The sequence below is a fragment of the Clupea harengus genome, chromosome 10 (genome assembly GCF_900700415.2).
Source record: "Clupea harengus chromosome 10, Ch_v2.0.2, whole genome shotgun sequence".
Classification (NCBI taxonomy): domain Eukaryota; kingdom Metazoa; phylum Chordata; class Actinopteri; order Clupeiformes; family Clupeidae; genus Clupea; species Clupea harengus.
In genome coordinates this window covers 890,036-913,691 of record NC_045161.1, presented here as the reverse complement: position 1 = coordinate 913,691, position 23,656 = coordinate 890,036, and the positions used below count along the sequence as shown (strand labels likewise).

At 41.9% G+C, this 23,656-nt stretch overlaps 2 protein-coding genes across 2 annotated transcripts in view; both read right to left on the bottom strand.

Annotated features, from left to right (window-relative positions):
* The window catches only part of LOC105908717 (chromatin assembly factor 1, subunit A (p150)), a 134,686-nt gene that overhangs the window by 76,954 nt on the left and 34,076 nt on the right, over positions 1 to 23,656 (bottom strand). The window lies entirely within an intron of this gene.
* Positions 8,113 to 23,656, bottom strand: part of LOC116222116 (acyl-CoA-binding domain-containing protein 6-like) — a 37,630-nt gene continuing 22,086 nt past the window's right edge. Inside the window, exons 6-7 of the mRNA XM_031574935.1 lie at positions 10,742 to 10,772; positions 8,113 to 8,473 (exon numbers count right to left, since the gene is read on the bottom strand). Of these exons, the coding sequence (XP_031430795.1) occupies positions 8,319 to 8,473; positions 10,742 to 10,772 (186 nt within the window). The 3' untranslated portion in view covers positions 8,113 to 8,318. The remainder of the gene's footprint in view (positions 8,474 to 10,741; positions 10,773 to 23,656) is intronic.

The window sequence follows — 23,656 nt, the reverse complement described above, 5'->3', positions numbered from 1 at the left end:
TCTACTCGGCCCCCCCCCCCCACACACACACACACACTTATGTTCTGCGGTTCTGCTTAAGGTTTCTTCCTGATTAACAGGGAGGTTTCCCTTGCCCCTGTTGCCATTGTGCCTGCTCTAAGGGGGTTCAGGTCCTGGGCTCTGTAAAGCGCCTTGAGACAATCATATTGTTTTGGCACTATATAAATAACATTGAATTGAATCATAATGGCTATAATGGAATATTTCACGATCATGAATCATCCTCAGTAGTGACATTGAATCCGAGTAAACGGTACAGAAAACACAGCACAAATGCTTAAGAATGAAGTAGAGTTACTCAAGTGGAGCTGGGATGGTAGATGGTTTGTGGTTCATCTTTCAAAGCACACTTACCTTTGTCAGAGAGACATTGCCAGAGATTCTCAAGAAGTCCATCATGCAAGCTCCAGTTATTCTGATGTGCTTTTTCAATGACAATCTTCTCTTTGTTTCTTCATGTCAGCCTTTTTCAGTGCGTTTTTTTTTCGATGTCAGTACTTTTCAAGTTAACGTACTGTGTCCGTTTTGGCATGGAAGGAGAGTTTTATGGGAGGGACAAGAAATACATTATTTGCATTACATCTGTGTGGGTTGGGAATTCCATAGACAGACACTGTCCTGTTGGCAAACCGATGGATGCCACTTCAATCTCGTAGGGAGACAAAGAACAGTCGCTAAGGAAAGCAAAGTCATGATTTTAACCCACAGTGCCATAGAAGTTAGTTCAAATTGTTGAAGATGATTAAAATATGTGGACTTAAAAGAAAACCATGTTATTTCTATGGACCTGACGCTCAAGAAATAGAACCGATGGAGTGTATTGCTGATATGGTTGCCAAGAAATTTGAGTGAGATGGTGATGGTTATGGGTTCTCCTGAAATGTGTATGGGGGGTTTTGGGTAAGGGGCTGTGCCTGAAATCTGGTTCTGAGTTCTTGCGTTTTGGACGGGTTGAACTGGAGGTTGTTCTGAAGGCTACCTGCGACCTGCTAACGGTATTGGTCTTCTTTGTTGTCTGTTATGAGCCCAATTATGGCTGTGTCATCTGCATATTTAAGAATGGTGACTGAGCTGTGGCGGGGTGTCAGGTGGTTTGTGTGGAGGGCGAAGAGCCGGGGTGAGAGGGCAGCCCTGGGGGCACCTGTGCCAAAGGTCAGAGGTCGAGCTAAAAGGCTCTTCATCTGAACCCTCTGCTGTCTTCTCCACTAGAAGCTCTGGATCCAGGCAGATGCAGGGATGAATATTCATGTCCAACAGTTTATTGAAGAGATTGACCAGGTTTATTGTATTGAAGGTGCGGTGTTACTCCAGGTATTGTAGTGTGTGGTGGAGGGCTACATTAACAGCATCTTCAGCAGACCTGTTGGACCGGTACGCAAGTATCCATCGGGGGGGGGGGGGGGGGGGGGGTTGACGGGGGGGACTGGAGATGGTTCAAACCGCCCATAGAACTTGTCTGGGATCTTGTGTCATGAGAAGCATTCTTTTGTTCCAGTTCCATAGCATAGTTTGATTTGGCTTTTCTGATTGCAGACCGTAGCTTGTATTTGGCAATAATGTATTGTTCTTTGTCTCAGCTGACGAAAACAGAGTTATTTTTCTTGCGTGGAAGTGGAATGTCTTTGGTGAACCAGGGTTTATTATTGCTGTGGGATTCACTGTTTTGGTAGGGATGCACAGGTCTATGCAAACATTGATGTATGTAATCCCGCTGGGTGACATAAGTATCTCCAGGTTCATGAACAAATTAAACATAGTATGATAAAAATGTCATTTGAATGCTCACCACCTAGACCTAACAAACTTCCTGAATATGGACAGAAGTAGTGAACACCAGTAGCAAGCAAAGCTAGTGTTGGGCCCTCAGATTAACTGGCCGGATGAGATGAGATGCCAATTGATTTACATAGATGCACAATGACCCCGAATGGCCGCTTTTAAAGAATAATATTGGACAGCCAGAGGAGCATAGGGATATACAGAGAGTGAAGGATGACACAGATGAGATCACGAGGGGCCGAGTCACCGGGGAAAGTCAAGGTCATCCCAAATCCCTGTCCCCTGCAGTAGCCACGGTTCAATAAACTGGAATCACCCATAAATCATAATATTTATACATATTATATATGATATTGTTGCAAATGAAGATTAGTTATTTTAATGGCCATGAAATACTATTCAAGAATGAATGTTTTCGATACTATTATTTATAAAAATACTATTTATCATATAAAGGCATATAAAGGCTGTGTCACATTTTTGTTGCCATTTCTCAAATCTACCAAAAATACACTGACACTTTTATTGTTAATGCCAGTACGTTTCCAAGACTTAGCTCCTGATATTCCTAGCTAATCGGGCTTCTCATCATTGACCGCAAGTAAAACTGCAAGAAACTTAGTTTTTTTTTAATCAATGACCAACTTAGTTTCTCTGAGAATTTGGCTTCTGTGTGTCTCAAGGTCTTGTCAGTTCACCGTCTATTGTTTTCAGAAGATCAGACCCTATATCACACAATATGCTGCACAACTCCTTGTGCTGGACATCTCTAGACTAGATTATTGCAATGCTATTCCAGCAAGCCTGCCTGCCTGCATATGTGGTGAGACAGTTCAAACATGCAGCAGTGTGTTTGGTCTTTGACACATAATAATCACTGATGATTACCTGTAGCTGCCACAATCAAATCACATTTTCTTAATCGAGCCAACAGGTCAGTCACTGGATCACTTAAGCATTTACATTTTATCATTCAGATTCATTCCCCCTCTCAACCAGTACGTTCCTCTGATAAACATCAGTTGCCTTTGCCTCTTCACAGCAAGAGATTGAAATCAAGAATATTTTCATTTGTGGTATCTAGGTGGTCGAATTTTTCGGTACATTCTTTAAAAAAATCTTCTTTTTAAATATTATTTGCCGTACTCATTTATTTGTTACAAGCCATACAATTAGGAATATAATTATACTTTTGGTAGTTGGTACAGTTGTTGTTATTATTCGTATTTTTATTACTGAGATAACAATTGTTATCTTCACTGTAATGGGATATATAATATTGTAATTTTGCTTTATTTTTTACTGTTATTCTGTGTTCAAAAACGTTTTGTAATTCTCTTTGGACAAAAGCATCTGCCAAATACCATAAACATAAACATGAAAACATGAAACGGCACCTGAGACTTTTGCACAACTATACACTATGCTTTTTTAGTTTACTTTTATACTCAGTTAAAATCATTTTTCTGAACATGGGACTTTAAAATCATATGCAGAGCAAAAGCAAACTGCATGTTTCCCCATGTGTTATTGTCTTCTGATAACTGCATGTTTCCCCATGTGTTAGTGTCATCTGATAACTGCATGTTTCCCCATGTTTCTCCATGTGTTATTGTCTTCTGATAACTGCATGTTTCCCGCTGTTTCCCCATGTGTTATTGTCTTCTGATAACTGCATGTTTCCCCATGTTTCTCCATGTGTTATTGTCTTCTGATAACTGCATGTTTCCCCATGTTTCTCCATGTGTTATTGTCTTCTGATAACTGCATGTTTCCCCATGTTTCCCGCTGTTTCCCCATGTGTTATTGTCTTCTGATAACTGCATGTTTCCCCATGTTTCCCCATGTGTTATTGTCTTCTGATAACTGCATGTTTCCCCATGTGTTAGTGTCATCTGATTTGGGTATATGATTAATCAAGTCAAGTCTCATTTTCAGTGTGTGACAAACTTTACGAACTGTTTGCTAATCTAATGTGGCGAGCTAGTCAGGAAGAATGCGTGAGCCAGAGATCTGTGTGAATGCAGCTCCTGTCCCATACACCACACAACCCCAGGAGTGACACTTTATTAGCTACCAGAACACACACAGATGGGGAGACAGGAGGAAGGTCTTACTTCACAACAATACTGACAGTGCAAATATGCTAACCAACACAGTGGCTAACACACAGGCATTAACAACATAATACATGGACAAGAATGATAACAGTAATGCATGCTAACACTAGACTCAAAAGGGAGACATCAACATTGATCAACATTCTAACATTGAACATTTACCCATTCTAACACACAGAACACACACGGCAGTCTCTCAAAAAACCATGCACACATGCACGTCACACAATATACATAGTGAAATCTTTGCACCAAAGAGTAAGATTGTGACTGAAGAAATAGTCGATAAGGCCAGAGATTCGTGGTTGAAAGTTAACGGCAAAAGAGGTTCTATGGGATCCGACGCTTGCTACACAGACAAAAAAACTCTGCCCGGGGAAGGTTGTTATCAGTGTAAACCAGTATGTGATGCAGCAACCCTCCCAAACGAGCTCACCAATGCATGTCAGGCAGTCAGTGCTAAAACAGGGGTAGCCTTTAGATATGGAGGTGTCCAGAAGCTTCTGCAAAAACATTTGAATAGAGAGGCATTGAGAGACATTATTTGAACCACCAAGCTCACTATGTAGTGATCTCAGGAGTATATTTCTGCACGACAGCAACTTAGATCTGGTAGCTTTGTGATGTTACCGCCTCCTAAGTATTGTCTTTTTGGGACTTTCCATGCCAAATCAACAACGGGTTCCCACCTCAAAGTTGTATTTATTCTTTCTTGTTGGAAGATGACCCAATATGACAGATAAATCCCCTCCCAAATTAGACCCACGAGGGAAATATGTATTAAATTACAGCCACTAATCTAGAGGGAGAGGGGGTCGGGGGTCGGGGGTCATTTACCATTCTGGCCTCAGTTATAGAGCAGGTTTCATGACGGTGTTTAGAAATGTTGTACACCTATTATTTTGCTTATTGGGACATGTACTTGGTCATCAAGGCTCTGCTCAATTTGGCACATTTCATAGGGAATTGTGTCAGATTCAGCCAATCTGAAATTGAATCCAGTGAAGTGTTACCGTGGCAAGATTCTGAACATGGTACTGACCTCAGGAATAATCCTCAAGACCCAGTTCTGCGTCAGTTTGTTGGCCTGGACTCCTACTCCTACTTCAGTCGGTTTGGCAAAGATTTTGCAGCTGTGGCCAGTTCCCTTCATCGGCTCACAAGGAATGTCTACTGAAGGGCAACGCCTGTATGTCAGGAGGCATTTGAATCATTGAAAAGAATTCATTTGTGGTACTTACCACAGCACCAATCTTAGCCTATCCCTGTGACCATGGCGAGCCCATTCTTGATACAGATGCCAGCAACTGAAGGCCAGCTGGCACAATGACTTGAAAAGCTGGGGGGGATATGACGTTTGAGTTGTACGCCACCCCGGGCACCACCACGCCAATGCCAACACCGTGTCATGAAGGACATGCTGAGAATCTTGCCCATGCATAGTAACCCAGATCAGAACGATGGCTGCTTCACATATCAAGGCATTCCAAGGAGAATGCCGAAGAAAATGCTCCCATAATATTTGACTCAGTGGTAATAGTCAGCACCCATCTCTCTGTCACTGTGTGCCCTTCTAACAACGGTGCTCTCTTCCATGGATGGACTCAGCAGAACCTGGTGAAGTTCAGAAGAATCCTGATAGAACACCTCCTGGGAAATAGTTGGGAGAGAACTTTGAACGTCCACCTGGATGTGACCAAGAGGAGACAATACCTTAAAGATAGCATCCTACTATAGTGTCATTTTTACTGTTTAGATAATGCAGTTTCAACACACGTTGTCCTCCCTTGTAGCAGGATGGTTCAGTAAGTAGACATTTCGATGTGGAACACACTCTCTCCTAATTGCAAACATGATACTACTGGTTACATACTGACAACCTGCCAAGTAGCTTGAAGCCTACTCTAAACCCGATGACCAGTCTGTCATTGAGGTGCAAGTTCTTGTTCCTTCATGGGGCACCAAAAACACATCAAAGTGACCAAGGCTCAAATTTCTAATGATGCGGAAACATTGGTTAAATCTTTAGAGCCTGTCACACAACAGCACAAGTACAGCTCTCAAACACACTACAGCAGTGGAGATGGAGTCTGGCACAGCATTAAAAGGAACCAGGTGGGTTTGGGGGAAAAGTTCCTTCCATCTTATGAGGCCCTTATTTTATACTCAGTCAGCTAGATACAATTATTTACTGTATCCAGAAGTCCCCAAAAGAAAATGTAAAGTTGTTTATCCTGACAAACTCAAGCCTTCAAACTCCAGCCCCCTGCTGGCATGCGTAGACATTGCAGCCTAGGCTGATTTATGTCTCGATGGTTTCAATCAGAATCTAGCCAGCTTATTCCACCACATCAACAGTGCCAGTCAGGAGAGCGCACAGCTCTCCATCAGCAGCTCTGCTACTCGGCCAAGTGCTTCTGCACAACCCGACAGAGAGCAGCACAGTGGGGATAGAAGAGCTCCTCAGCACCCTGGTTACTGGCAGTAGTGGCACATCACCTTTGAAACTGAAGAAGCCTATTATGACTTTGGACGCGGGGGCGGGCGGGGTGGTGGTGTGGTAGCCTTTTCAATTTATAATAGAGAATGTTGACCACACATGTGCAGTGGTCTGATCACAAATCTTGTCAATTGCATCACAGATAGATACCTTTACTCGCAATACAGAACAGAAACCATTTCAAAATACTATCCCAGGTTAACTTCTTGCTAAGATAGATAGAACAACTAAATACGTTTAGCCTAGTCGAAAAGCAAGTTGTTTGCATTAAATATCAACCAACAAACTGTTTTCTTAAGTTTGTCAACTGACCTGGACAAACAATTCTCTTGCACATGATGTCATCTTGAACGGTGCGCAGTGTGGCTAACTCTGTCAGGGAACATGATGTCCTCTTGAACGGTAAGCGGCGTGGCTAACTCGGTTAGGGGACCTTATCCTACCGGCCGTTTACCACCCTTCTCTTTGCTGTAATTGTTTATAAAGCATTGTGATTCGTGAACATATAGAAGTGCAACAAGAAGTGCAACTACATGTATCTTATTGACGTAGACTGAACGTCTGAATTTAGTGTGTGTCTAATAATCAGACTGAGAGTTTCCTCTGTTGTGTTGCCGTTTCTTCACCAGGCAAACTGACATTGGGACTTCATCACTATTGGGACAGGGGGATTCAGATTCAGTTAGATTTGAAAGACTACCACCAGCATAAGGGAGTTCAGCCCGACCAGCATGGGAAAGTCAGCAGTATCAGATTCTCTTAGACTACCAATACTGGATCATTTGTTTTGACCCGGTTCCCACACTTTAGAGCTGAAACAATGTACATTTTTTCCCAAAAAACCAACAAAGGCAGATCTCATGCTCTCGTCCTCAATTTTGAAGCGTGGCCTCTAGCTATAACCTGGACACAACAGTGGATCATTTTGAAAATTAAATAATTTAAAGAAAGATTAAATGGTCAGGACATTTTATTAGATAGTGATGTCCTTTCACAAAAATACTATTACAACTGATATAATAGGTAGACCTTCACTATATACGTAATGTATTACATCTAATGTAATACTTTTTCTTTTTACCTTCCCACAAACGCAATAACTTCCTGTAAATGTAATAATTCTTACGTATGTGGGAAATGAGATATTAAATTTGTGTTCTTGTGCATATTATACCATGTAGTCTTCACAATGAGTCCAATATGGCTGCCAATTACTACTCAACCGTCTCCTTTATTGTGTTGGGCCTGTTTATTGGAGGGTAGCATCAAGCAAAGGAACAACTGGAATAGTGAACACCACTTACACAACCGTTGGTTGGAAAATCAATATACATTATAGTCAAGGTAAAGAAATAATCATTTCAACTTGTGATAACAAATTGTGCTCGACAACCGCTTTCGTTGTGGAATTCAAATAGAATTTTTTGCAATTTACAATAACATTTTTGGCTTTTTAGTTGTCAATTAAATCAATCTTGAGGTAATCTGCAGAAATCTCACCACATTCTTCCTGAAACACCTCCCACAAGTTGGATATCTCTGATGGCACTTTTTTAATAGCATATGATCAAGCTTCTCCCACAACAAAATTACCCCCATCATATTTCCAGACTGCTTCTTAACAGGTAATACTGGCATTTTTGAGCAGAAAATAATACCTCAAACGATAAAAATAAATCTCAGATTTTTTTCTTTTCTTCAAATATTATCTTTATTGATTATGAAAATGACATAACAATCCTTGAAAGGGACCATTTTGTAAATAAGGATAAACATATGTTTGCATCACTGCTGATTTGACACTGGATAACTCTCACAGGCATGGGGGAATGGAACGGTGAAGCACTTTACAGGTGAATCAGCATTTTGGCAGTGCGGAGGGGAGGGGAGGGGGGCGTTCAGCCTTTGGGAGCTGTGTACTGACGCAGAAGTGACGATATGGTGCTAGATTCTGTAACTTCTTCAGGCAGAGAACCTTCCAGATCTTTGATTAACGGGTCGGCTCCAGCCTTGAGGAGCAGCTCCACAATGTCAGCAAACTCACATGCAGAAGCTACCGGAACCACCGTGGAGCAGGAAGGAGAGAAAAAAAAACACCATTAGTATGTTTGCCACCATACGGAATGAGATGGAGGTGTTTGGGAAGAAACACCATTAGTATGTTTGCCTCCATACGGAATGAGATGGAGGTGTTTGGGAAGAAACACCATTAGTATGTTTGCCTCCATACGGAATGAGATGGAGGTGTTTGGGAAGAAACACCATTAGTATGTTTGCCACCATACGGAATGAGATGGAGGTGTTTGGGAAGAAACACCATTAGTATGTTTGCCACCATACGGAATGAGATGGAGGTGTTTGGCAGGACTAATAGAGTGGCATTACTTGATTGGGTCTCATTTGTGTGTCCATGATGTTAACTCAACATATGCTCCCTTTTTCTACTAGCTAGTGCAGTGAGGTTTAACTTGATAGATTATAGTGTTGACAGATTATGTCCGTAGACCACTTATTTGAAAAGAAAATCCAGAGAAGCTGGTTGACTTGCTTGGTGTTTCTGTTTGATTAGTGGTTGAAGGATCATCTGATGTGGAACTGTAAGCGCACACTGAATGAAAAGCACATATTGTAGCCCATTGACATTGCCATGAACCTGCGGTTGGCTGCTGATCCTCAATTTATGCCCCACTGACAATCTATGTGGTGCTAAAAGGGCTCGGTGGCCCCCTTAGAGAAATGGAAGGGGAGGAGGGTTGCATTTTCTTAACCCAGTTAACCAGTCACAGCGCTGATGCGAGGAGATTCAGCTCGGCTCTGAGTGCTTTTTAACGCTAGTGTCAATCGCATTCTCCTCTTTCAGAAAGAAAGACAGAAAAAGCCCACCTCCCTCATCTCCACTGAAATGGGCTGATGTCAGCAGAAAATGCAGATTGACAATGTGCCTTTTAACCTCAAGCAACCGGGGAGGCGGGGGGAGGAGCACGAGTAGAAGGGAAGGGGGTGTGGGAGGGGAGGGGGGGGGCAGCATATGTTGGGCAGGACAAGGCTTCAGAAGGAGGGGGGAAAACACTTAGTACAGGTTCCTGTTTTTTTTCTCTTCAAATTGAATTTTATTTTCCTGTGTGTGTTGGGCCTCTGGCTGTAAAACTCACTGGCCCCAGGAGAGCCATTGAGGAGAAGAACAATTTATGGTGTGCAGTAAACCCTCAATTAATCATTTGCCAACTACTGTGGCCCTAGTGCAAAGAGAGGGAGAAATGAATTTTCATTCTCTCTTATTTGTCTCAGAGTTAATTGCTTTTTTTTATTATTCATGTATGTCTGTGCCCAACCTAAAAACCCTATAGGCTCGCTCTCCCAAGTGGCATTCTCTGAAACCACCATTGTGCCCAGGCCAGCGGCAGACAGCAGCAGACAGCAGTCGTGCTCTCCCCTGCCCCAGGGACAGATGGGATAGCTTCACACCAAGGTCTCAGAGGCCAGGAGGGCCGCCCATAGCGGGCGGCGGGGAGTGGGAGAGAGAGGTGACTGTGAGACTTGGATGCACTGTTGATTTCCTCTGGGAGCCATGGTGATTATCACACACTCACTCACACACACACATACACACACACACACACACACACACACACGTACAGGCACACACACACACACACACACACACACGCGCGTACAGGCAATCTTTGGCGTAAAACTGAGAGCTAGAGATGGAGAAGGGGAGGGATGAAAGCGACACTGATGGATGAAAAGCAGCAAAGAGAGAAAACAGCGACTCCGATGGGTCTCTCATGCACACACACACACACACACACACACACACGTACAGGCACACACACACACACACACACACACACGCGCGTACAGGCAATCTTTGGCGTAAAACTGAGAGCTAGAGATGGAGAAGGGGAGGGATGAAAGCGACACTGATGGATGAAAAGCAGCAAAGAGAGAAAACAGCGACTCCGATGGGTCTCTCATGCACACACACACACACACACACACACACACACACACACACACACACACACACACACACACACACACACACACGTACAGGATGAAAAGCACCAAAGAGAGAAAACAGCGACTCCGACGGGTCTCTCCTGCATTGTGCGTAGTGTGTTCCATTGAAGTCACTTGATCTATCTCACACACAGTTAAGCCTCCAATCATTGGGAGACTCACAAGAAATTGCATGAGACAATTATGATAACAATATCATTTGTGTGTGTCATCACTGAAGACATTCCTAGAGAGAGAAAACGTTACAATGCAATGCACAGTTATATTCATGAAACTGAATGTTTAACGATGATCTTACCATAGTGTAGCGCTGTCTGTCCTTCATTGTCCTAGAAGAAAACAAAAAGGACACAGTTAATTTGCTGAATAACATGCATACACCTGCAAAAGCACAGTACTTCCAGAATCAATACATAATCAAACTCGTCCAATCTTATGTGCAAAGACCTTGTTATGGCTGGTCAATAACATAAGAAATGTAACCAACCATTACCGGCTCTTTGATGTTCTCTAAATCGCTCTTGTGATCAAACGTGTAAAGTCTCCCCAAACAGCCACCCGTGCCCTCCATACCTCCGCTACTCTCTAATCCCGTTCTTATGGATATCCATCTCTATTTGATATGGCATAAATTACTCTATCTGGGGGGGAACTATGGAAAATTCTAGGTTTAAGGGATTATGTGTATGATTAAATATTGATTTTTTTTACAAGGGGTGAAAAAATGATTAAACCAGTCCCATTCAGAGGACACATAGAAGTAGCAGTAGCATATGAAACACAGGGATTTGATGCCAGGAGGAACTAAAGCTCAAGTACGTCAGCTCCTAAGACACGGGGTCCAGTGTGAGAAGGAGATTTCCATGCTCAACATGTGCCGATTAGAATGCAGCCTTGAAGTACACTGACGGGAACATTCCAGCCATGGTCTTTGGTGAACATTTACAAAGTATGTAGCAACAAGAAACCACACCAGCTCTATCCCAAAGGGAGGGAGCTACTTCAAAAAAACACCTGAGGATTTCAACAAATTCGGTTTCTCTGTGTGTGTGTGTGTGTGTGTGTGTGTGTGAGGAAGAATCCCTAATCGTTCAATGGTCTTTTCTGAAATGCTGTATCTTAGTGTACCCGGTCTTTGGTGAAAGAGGAAGTGGTGGTATGTTTCAGTCCACCTGCTCTAAGGCTGGACAAGGTGTTTATTCAGAGATGCCCTGCATACCATTCGTGTCAAATTCTGTCTTTTTCATTTGAGTCTTTCTGTTAGCCTGAACAGTTAGAGTTGCTGCTTCCATAGAGTAAACTCTCTATGTGGTTACAAGCATGCCTTGCTCATTGACACATTTGGTCAAACTAAATCTTGAGTATCTCTCTCTGAGGTAAAAAGGCCCAACTGAGTGCACGGTAGACTTTTTGACTAAAACTAGTGAGCTAACAAAAACAGCTTTAACAGTCGACTAGCTTGCTAACTTTCAGTCTACTCATCGACCCTTAACTTAAGTCTAGATTTCGCACGCTATGAAGGCACACACTTCACGAGGAGCAATACCAACATCTGGTCATTTTATATGTAAACACCATGTATTCTGCCCTTGATTGACGGGCATTTCAGCGTTGCGCATTTGAGGGTGAGCATAAAAGGCAATATGGTATTTCAACTTGTAGTGGTACAAGCAAATAGTGTAAGAAGTGATCAGATTTTGGGTTTGCAGCACCTGAAGGTTGAGACTACCATCATAGTGCCCAAATCCTAGCCTTAAGTCAAGCACAGAATACGAGCAGGCTGAAAAGCCACGTAGCCTAGATTGACTATGATCAATGCTAATAAACAGTAAATATGTATGAACCAAATGACTCACTCATTATCTGATTACAACTAAAAATACCAAATGTGCTCCTTCCTCTGTTTTCACACAAAGAAGGCTTTCTAGAATCTGGCCCGGAACTTTATCAGCAGAAAAGCAGAAGCATGCTGTCTCCTTCCTGGTATCGTCCGTGTTCATTGTAGAACTACCTAAATGTATTTGTGGTAAAAGGAGCCAGAGGGAGCATGTTTCATGTGTCTGGCGTCCATAAACGAACCAACAACGACCACCCATTTATTAGAGAGTTATCATATGAATGGGTCTTCTTGCTACCGGATGTTTTATCAAGAACTGCTTTGTGACTCAGAGACTGAAATTGTCCATAGTGTGAGTTTTACATTCGTCATGTAGCTCTACAAACAACGAGTGAATTTAGCACTGTATACATTTGATGAGTGAATTTAGCACCGTATACATCTGATGAGTGAATTTAGCACTGTATACATCTGATGAGTGAATTTAGCACTGTATACATCTGATGAGTGAATTTAGCACTGTATACATCTGATGAGTGAATTTAGCACTGTATACATCTGATGAGTGAATTTAGCACTGTATACATCTGATGAGTGAATTTAGCACTGTATACATCTGATGAGTGAATTTAGCACTGTATACATCTGATGAGTGAATTTAGCACTGTATACATCTGATGAGTGAATTTAGCACCGTATACATCTGATGAGTGAATTTAGCACTGTATACATCTGATGAGTGAATTTAGCACCGTATACATTTGATGAGTGAATTTAGCACCGTATACATCTGATGAGTGAATTTAGCACTGTATACATCTGATGATTGGGGTTTCTATTATCATGGATGGATGACGAAAAAGCTTGCAGGGTTCTCTGGGTGGTTTCAAGCAGTTTAGAAAAATAATTTCAGAAAAATATCCATCCACCGGTGGCATAGCCAACTCCAGATGATTAAGACTTGTGGTCTATAAAACACTTGGAGATCACTTTCATTATTTGTGGTGCTATGTAAAATGGAATTGAATTGAAATAGTTTCTTCAATGTATCAGCTGTTAAGATACACATTTGCAGTAGGTAGGTAAACACTAAGTAAAACATAGCATACATAGACAAGGGGAATATAGATGTAGTGTTCTCTCTCTCATATAATATATATAAAAATGCAAATAAAGTCTGACAATTATTATACAATTATTAATATTATATTATACTCATTCACTGATAGAATAGAGAAGGTGAATATAGATGTAGTGTTCTCTCTCTCTCTCTCTCTTAGAATAGAGAAGGTGAATATAGATCTAGTGTTCTCTCTCTCTCTCTCTCTCTTAGAATAGAGAAGGTGAATATAGATCTAGTGTTCTCTCTCTCTCTCTCTCTTAGAATAGAGAAGGTGAATATAGATGTAGTGTTCTCTCTCTCTCTCTCTCTCAGTGATAGAATAGAGAAGGTGAATATAGATCTAGTGTTCTCTCTCTCTCTCTCTCTTAGAATAGAGAAGGTGAATATAGATCTAGTGTTCTCTCTCTCTCTCTCTCTCTCTCTCTCTCTCTCTCTCTCTGTGATAGAATAGAGTGGCAGGTGTTTAGTGAAATGCCCATGAGGGGGATGTTGATGTGCACAAATACATACAGAAATAATTAAACTGTAAGGGGTTTAGTAGCTCTAATCTCCTTTCACTAATCTGGTGCACCAGTCTCCACCAACTGAGGCTAATGCAGTGTGTGTGTGTGAGCACATATGTGTGTGTGTGTGTGTGTGTGTGTGTGTGTGTGGGGCTCACCAACAGAGCAGTGCAGTGTGCAGATGGAGCACATTGAAAGCTTGCTCTCATTTCAACTGTGTTGCACATATGCAGACAGGATGGACCCCCCCCCCCCCTCCCCCTCCCCTCCCCCTAAAGAGCCTACAGAGGCCACCTAAAGAAGCGTATCTGACATGGACACACAGGTAGAGATTTGTCCTTTGTCGTTAGATCCAGCTAAATGTCCAATGTTACGGCGGAGAGAATCAGGGCACTCCACAGGAGCAGTCCTCTGGGTTCTGTTTCATAGGGAGTGGATTCACCTCCAGACTCGTGGATCCTCTATGACTGACTGAGATGTTGGAACCACATGTCCTTTTAGGGAAGCATGGCACCAACAGTTAAAAGTACAGTTACTTACACTTGAATACGAGACATTTATATGCTTTTTTTACCAGACAACTTTCTAAAGGGACATGATGAAAATCTCCAAGTGTGATCTTGCTCTGAGTATTTGCTATTGTCACCAGGTTACCTTCAGACACAGATTCAAAGATACAGTTACACTTCCAACCGGTTTTAGTCGAAACACACACAGAAATAAACAACAAAAAAAAAAATCAAAATCGAGGTCTTCCCCTTCAATTACTCAATTCAACACCATTTGCAAAAATGTATTCTACTGTCCAAGGGAGACCACTGATGTGACCATTCTGCCCAGCCACTAAAAGCTTTTACATTTTCATAGCAGGACAATTCGGCAGCAGTCCAGGGCATATGGTGCATGTACTCAAAGCTATTGTGTGTTTTATCCCTTAACACTATTCCAAATCAGAGCTTACATTCATACAGATGCCCATAGTATCTTCTCCTGTCTCGAAACCAATGCCATCCCTCTCCCTTTCTCTCCCACTCACTCACTCACTCACTCACTCCTCTCTCTTTCTCTGACAGTCCCATTAAACAAGTGGGAAAACACAACTAATTCTGATTTCTGATCAATGCAGCCTGCAGCTGGAGCGGACTTCTAATAGCAATCCTCCCAGTCAGAAGGAGAACTCAGCCGAGGGCCACGAGGAGGAGCAGGATCAATAGAGACCACCTGCATTCATATGCAGATAACATTAAGATGAGCAGGTGCCATTAATCAGAGGGAGGAACACATCTCCATACTGCATAGCCTTACGGACCAGGGACATCCATATCTCAGGAGACCCATGCCACAGCCTTGTCAACACATGCTGTTCAAATACACGCTGTTCAAATATACCAACATTTGCATTCAACTTCGTAACCTGTGCTGTTTTTTGGATTTAGTGTGTATGCTGTTTTGTATACTTTATGAGCACGGTAACTGGCTATCACATGATGGGAATGGATTTTGATATCTACTCTGCTTTGTATTTGTGTCTATAGGTGCTCATTTTTGGTAACAACGTTTTTGGCAGCAAGCGTAATGGCGTGTCTCACAAAGCCTTACTTTCCACCACATTACTGCAGTCTGTCCACACTGCTAAACAACTGTGTAGCTGATCTTAAACACCGTTTGAAACACTCGCCCTGAATTATGTTGGCGCAACAGAAGGGGGTGCATTAAAAGGATCAAGAGACCAGGGTTGTCTAATTCAATCTAAGCTACTTTCTAGTGCATACAGTGTTAAACCCTGCCCATGTAACTGTGAGAGGTGACCTGGTGGTGGAATTAGCGACCCTCAAAGTGTCCTTGATGTGTCAGAGTTGCCACCTTGGCTCCCATCGTCACTATAGGTGAACATGCACCCACATTTAGTAAACTAAATATATCCTGATGGAGAAAATGTGTCTAAGAAACGTAAGCAAAATAGCAGATAAAACACGTGCTTTAGTTTGTACCCCTTGGTGGAACCAGGAGCTGACTCCGTTTTAAAAGGCAGCAGTCTAACAGACATAAACACACTCGATGAAAATCATGTTCACAGTTTGTATTTTATCATTTATTAAACAAAACGTTTATTTCCAGAATAAGATTTATAAGGAGCACAGGACAGATTTTCTGACCAATTTATTTTGAATCATACACTGAAAAAATGCATGATTTTTAGTCAGACCTCTTAACAGCCCCTCAATACCACCAAGCGATACAGGGGCAAGTCAGGCCATCATCAGACCCTACAGACTGGCCCTGTGGTCACCAGAGCAATGTCCACTGCATCATCGGCCCCTACAGACTGGCCCTGTGGTCACCAGAGCAATGTCCACTGCATCATCCGCCCCTACAGACACCAGATCAGTGTCCACTGCATCATCGGCCCCTGTGGGCACCAGAGCAATGTCTACTGTGTAACAATTACGACGATACCTTTGCTCTGTTTAATGTTTCACTTACAGGTATTTTATTTGGATTTATTTTATTTCTGTTTAATATATTTTTTTTTTAATATTTATTTTGAACTGACACATGGGTAAGGCCTGGTGAGTACACTCAGATCATGAGTTTGTAATACTTTTATTAATATAATCATCATAATGAGTTTGAAGTGTTTGGTAGTGCTGACTTTTAAAATCATCTCCCCAAACCCTATTCTCAGTGTTCATCCAAACCTCCTCTGTTTCATTAGATTGCTGAACTCCCTAATAGACTAATAGTCATTATGTGGATGCATATTCATTATGACCTAATATCTTTTAATCATATTCTATAACGTGTGTGAATGTTATGTTTTGTATTGTTACGCTTAATCCTATTTGCTGTATACATTATGGAAAGCATTCTGGGCTCTTGCTAGAAAGGTACTAAATAAATGATTACGATTATTATGATTATTATTATTATTATTATTATTGTTGATATTAATCAGCTAATGTCAGTAGTGGTTCTTACAATTACAATCTTATTCTATTAAATAAACAAAACATTCAGATTGATCCCTTTTAAAATAGGGACATTGAAATAGCAATCATAATTGACTTCTGCAGTCTCATGCTGGCATAATTACAGACGCAGCAGAAGAACAAAGAATAGACACACTCATTTATTCCCGGTGTACAAGGCTTCCACACACACACACAAGGCTTCCACACAGACACACAAGGCTTGCACACAGACACACAAGGCTTGCACACACACAGACACACACACACACAGACACACACACAAACACACACACACAGACACACACACACACACACACACACACACACACACACAATTATGAGAAATGTAGTTAGATATTTGTTGTGACAGACCATTGTGTGGCTAGACCATCTGTTATGGGAGCTGATTCTGGGAAAGGGGGTGGGGTTGTATCAGTGATGTTCTTTTGAAGAATGTCAACCAGTACTGTGTAGTTACAGAGCTGTCATGTGTATGCTTCAATTGGGATGCAGGGACTGGGAATTGTACCAGACCTGCCATTTCTGAACAATTCAATTCTGAACAGGTGTGTTTATCTGTCCTTCACATGACCATATTCCATCAAAATGAATTTGAAGATGATACTCAAAGGGGTTGCTCATAAAACAAACATACCTCAAAACAGTGGCACACCGTTCATCAAAGGATCCTCCATTTGCAGCATTTACAGCTTGACTGCTTTCTGCCTAAATAGATCTTAATTTGGAGCAGTGCTTTGGGGCCCTGGCTCACCAGCCACAGTGGCATGGCATGGCAATGCACTTAAGCTAGAACTCCGTTTTACAATTTCTTGTTAAAGATTCGTTTTACTCTGTAAAAATTACATACTCTACCAGCACTCCTCCTCTGTGATCCAAACACCTCAACTATGATTTGTCCGTCTATTTTATAAGATTTTGACAATCATATTCCACTCAGTGTTTGTTTCCTTTGACCTTCTTTAGTCTTCCTTTCATCGGGCAGTCTCATCGGGCAGTCTCATCGGGCAGTCTCGGATATGATTTGAAACTGCTTAGAAGGCCAGCATTCTCGAGCCTCTTCACTGCTGCTGCTGCTGATACAGGTGTTTTCGGGGTACGGTTTAATAAAACTGTAAGTTGTGGACCTGTAAGGTATCCGTTTCTCAAACTAGAGAAGATTCTGATGTTTTTATCCACCTGGAACCTCCCTCTTCTCTGTGTCTCTTGATTACTACTGGCGTACACTGCTCTGGGAAGAATGTGGTGCAAGTGGGAAAACACAACTAATTCTGATTTCTGATCAATGGAGCCTGCAGCTGGAGTGGACTTCTAATAACAATCCCAGTCAGAAGGAGAACTCAGCTAAAGAGATCTTCAGTTTATTGCCATTTTCTTGCATGGAATAGCCTTCATTTTTGAGAACAATAATAGTCCTGAAAAGTCCTGATGCTACAGATACTCATGTACCCCAAAAAGGGCTTCCTTAAACAACAGTTTTCAAACGCACCAACATGATTGCAAAAGGGGTTTCTAATAATGAATTAGCCTTTAAAACATAAGAATTCAGGATTAATTTACATTATGTGACATTAAAACAGTGCTGGTGGCAGAAGGCTGGAACCTCGGCTAAAACAGTATATGGATGGCATTTGTTTTATAAACTGCATAATTTTAATTAGCCCAATAATATCACTGAACTAGAACTACAATTTTTTCTTCTGGTAAAACTACCATACATACTGCAGCAAACTATCGGAGATTAGAAGGCAAGCAAATCAAAAGCTATGGGAGTGTCAAACTGAGCAGAGCTGCTGCTATAGCACTTTAGTAACCAATTTCCATGAAATGAAACGCCTTAATATGTAGCCATGTGTTACAATGTTTCAGTATTCAGTTCTCCATTTTTGTAGCTTGCAGAATGTTGACCACGCCTGGCATAGAATCAACCAGTGTCTTAAACAGCGGTGGTGAAAGTGTCGGCCAGTAAAGCTCTCAGTTCCTCCACACTAGAGCTCTGACCAGTGGCACAGGTGCTCAATGAGATTGATGTCAGGGCCCTTGGGCCTTTTCTTCTTGGTCAAATATTCTTTTAAAATATTTGTGTTGCCATTTCCAGGGGTATGTTCATGCTTTCTCAGGTGACAACCTGCTTTATATGTTTCTGTTTCCACGTTAGCTCTACATTTCATCCCTGGACTGGCGATGGCTTCTTGACTTCTAAACCACACTGCATGTCCCTCCCCTTCTGTGTGTATCAATCGAACTCTTATGGCTTGGCTCTGAATCACTGGAACAACATCATGCACGGTGAAGCAAGTCATGGAGATGGAACATGGCTTACATTTTATCTAATGGATTTTTGCCATGCTATGAGAGGAACTGAAATCTTTCAAGGAAATACAAAGTTAAACTATAGGCAGTTTTCCATTAACCTGCTTAATGCAGAATTTGAAACTGTTAACAAAACAAAAACGATGAATGGGAACGAGAATAAAAAAAAAAAACTGAAATATCAGTGTTTTAGAAAACATTTCGCATGTCACATGACGCTACACGTTCAAAAACATGGCGTGGTCTGATGAGGCATAATGAGTTTGGGATCCACGGGGCGGATAATGACCTCCCTCAGAAATCCCTGATACGTGGCCGTTGCCTTGGAGATCCATCACCATGTTTAATTGAAATGATGAGAGTAGAGTTTAATTGGAATCACGAGAGGAGAAAGCCAAGCTTTACTTGCGTAACATCACTCCAGGGAAAAGGCCTTTAGCAATTAGGTTTTGTATACTTACATATTTTTTCAATGTTTTAATATTTTTTTTAATTCTTGTTTTACACAAAACTGCAATGGAAACCCAGCTTAAATGTTAACAGTCTTTCCGTTTGCAGTACACTGGTATTTCATTGAACCTCACTAATAGTGAATATATAACATATAATAAATGTGTTTGTTGATATGTTGTGACAAACATTATGAACATTATGAACAACTACTTATTCTCTGTCACTTGTTAGTGTTAGCGAGAGTCAGACAGTGGTACACATATGATGTCTGATACCAGCACTGAGGCAGATGCTCATGAGACACTTTTTAAGATTTACTCAGGAAAGGAAGTTCAATTCCTGGTGCTGTTGTTTAGGAGGCCTTTAGAGGATACACACCAAGACACCATGGGCAAGATACACCACAACTACCAATACTGACAGAGTTACCCCACAGCAGACATGGAGATGGTCTAATAATAATGAACTAATTCCATGACATCACAGGCCTTAATGAAACACCCTCTTAAGGAATTCACAAGGGATGTCAAATTCATCAGTGTTTGAAACCGGCCCACTACAACAAGACCCAAAAGCCGAGCCGAGCATCCTAGACCCATATCCATCCATACCCATGATGGGTGAAGGCACAACTCCCCAAGTAGTGAGAACGTCCCAGCCTAATCAGCAGCCAAACGAATTCAATGGTGTCATTTCGCTTTACTTGAAAGTTTCAGATGGGTGTAATATTTTGAGTAATCTTATTTCAGGCACTAGATTTACGATGCTTGTAAACAACACATTCAAAACATATTTATTACATACATCCTCTTGGTGTATTCTTGCAGGGCAAACTATTCATTTTCAGAGACAGAAATAGCCCTGTAATACGATGCAAGTATGTATGTGAATCCACTCCATATGATACCTCTGTGTCCTGTACCAGTGCTGTCGACCCCCCACCCCCCACTGGAGAGCAACAATCATACAGAGGAAACATTTGAAAGGGGGGTAAAATTACAAAGGGAGACCTCATTTGTAGCAAAGGGAGAGAGCAGGCACTCCACCCGGTCTCAAAGCTGGGTCTACGGGGTACCAAACCTGCACCCTGACTGCAATGCCAAAGAGCAGGCTTGTTCGTACGGCAGTCAGAGCACATACTCAACTGTAGTGATGGCACTTAATCACACTGTCCTCTCTTCCAGGGTGTCACTCACACTAGTGCTTCACCCATCTCTGGGGTCCCTCACACACACACACACACACACACACACACTAGTGCTTCACCCATCTCTGGGGTCCCTCACACACACACACTAGTGCTTCACCCATCTCTGGGGTCCCTCACACACACACACACACACACACACACACACACACACACACACACACACACTAGTGCTTCACCCATCTCTGGGGTCCCTCACACACACACACTAGTGCTTCACCCATCTCTGGGGTCCCTCACACACACACACACACTAGTGCTTCACCCATCTCTGGGGTCCCTCACACACACACACTAGTGCTTCACCCATCTCTGGGGTCCCTCACACACACACTAGTGCTTCACCCATCTCTGGGGTCCCTCACACACACTAGTGCTTGGCCCATCTCTGGGGTCCCTCACACAGTGGTCAACCTAACCTGGGGGTCCCTCATCCAGCTCACACACTGGTCACGCCTCAGATGGCCAGGCAATATTCGTTGTTTTCTTTGTTTGCTTTTGTTTTGGTGTAATGAATAGCAGTCTCAGGTGCACATGGGCTGTGTTACGTTATCTTCCTTCTGTCTTTCCTTCTATCTCTTCTCCGTCACATTTTCATGTATTTGTGTTTAGTACATTTCCAGTTGGCGCGGTTAGGTGCACAGTTCCATTGGTGTCCCGGCTGTAAGCAGAGGTCACCTGGTCTATTTAAATCCCTGTGGAAGGATCCAAAGAAGGATCAGTTTGTGCATGTTATGTGCGTCATTTATACCAATGGTACTGTGAGTTGTACGTTCTCTAGTTTAAATCTGTTGCGTGATTATTTAGTTTTTCAGTTTTGTACCTGTTTTTTGGTCTTCTCTTGGTTAATATAAATGTAGATTTTGTCACACGTAGGCTTGCTTGTTACTGTTGTGTTTAACTACTACATAATGACATACATATTCTCAAACGAAATGAGAGGAAGCAGCCATTCCTGCAATCAATGCTGCTGAGGTACAAAAGAAGATTAGGATCATTTGAATGTAGAAAAAAATTAAAATCCATGACCAGGTGCCATCATTGTATATCTACTGCATATATACACACCAAAAGATTAGAATGCTGTAAAGTAAAATAATAGTTTTCTAAGGTTTCACACATCACCTAGCTATTCGAACACTGTCATGTCTTCATCAATGAGTTAGCTCTTCATGTAAATAAAGTCAGCAGTTGACCTTGGCTTAAGGAACCTAATTGTATTATTTCATTGAAATAGGCACAGTTCAATGTATGAGAGAGCATAAGCAACAGATGCTCAATCCCATGAACATGTGTTGTAATTCCTCTGTAATGGCCTAAATATTTAGCAGGGAATCTGTGTGGGGGAGATGGGGGACATTTGAATAGTGCAGCTGCTACTCACTGGGATTAGTTGGAGCAAAGTGCATTGGAATCTGCAACTCCCAAAACAGTGCACTCTGTACAGGTGAGAAGAGCTAGGCATGCTGTTACTATGACCCACTCTTCCCACCGACACGCACAAGGAATGCTTGTTTATCCATCCACTCTGACAGTTTTGGTCATCCCATTTCTCAAAAGCTTTCTCCGGGGCCTGCTTGGTGTCGAGTGGACAATCACAAGGATGACACTCTCTCTACTTTCTTTTCCTATTTCGTATTCCTAAAAAACTTGGGACCACTGGTAGAATGCACAAAACATGGGGCCTTTTTGCTCTACAAGTATGATGCTTTAACCGCCTAAAGATCACAAGACCATCAGCTTCTTTCTTCCTGGATTACTTCAAATTAGTATAAAACTATATATTTGCCTGTATAAAACTACAGGCAAATCAAACCACAAGAGGTTCACACAGTTGGACAAACAAATGCCACCTCTTGTCTTCCTAACATTTCAAATTCACAACTGTTAAAACACTGCTGCTTGCATTTTGTATTGATGTTTAAGGGGAAAGAGAAGTCATTATGCACTCAAAGAAGGGAAATACACTTTCACATTACTGTGTTTGCACAGAGACACACATGCCATCACAGCAGACAAGCAACTGAGTGCTACAGAGCCGTGTGTTTTAACTGAGGATGACTAGTTTCACTTCAAGGAAGCCTTCACTTTAACACCTGAATGACATTCATCTGACACATCCTGGTTTTCATGCGTACCGAATTGAATTGATTCCTTTACCCATCACTGTGGACAGCGGATGGATGGATGGATGGATGAATGAATGAACAATAAAAACAATGTGAAAGACTGGTTAAACTAATTACGAAAGCTTGCATTCACAGACAAGCTAAATAAAAATGTTATGAACTGGCTGGAGTTAAGTTACTCAGGGGATAAGATATATACAGTATAAAGTGTATTTCTGCAGTAATGCAGCCTATACATGATGTGTAAGAGCTTGGAGATAGTGTGTCTCTGTACACAGGATGGTCCCGTGTGGGGTTGACAGGTGGTCTCCCAGCTGATCTGTGTACTCATGCAGACCAATACCTATTGAAGCAACCCTTGATCCTGGATTAAGCCTGGAATATAGTTCAATTTGTGCGTCTGGACACTCAATGAAACAATCAGTTGATTAATTCAAAGCTTTTTGCAGTGAAGGTATTATACCTCAACCCCTTCCCTTCCCTTTTTTTCCTTGATCAATCAACAAATTAAAAAATAATCACCATCATTTTTATTTAACAACATTAGGCCAGGGTCAGGTCTCATAAAACTCAACAGGGAACACGATGAAAAGGGACCCACCCCTTGCTGGTAGCACACCAGGGCGAGAGGCCTTGTGGCTTGATCATATTTAGTGCA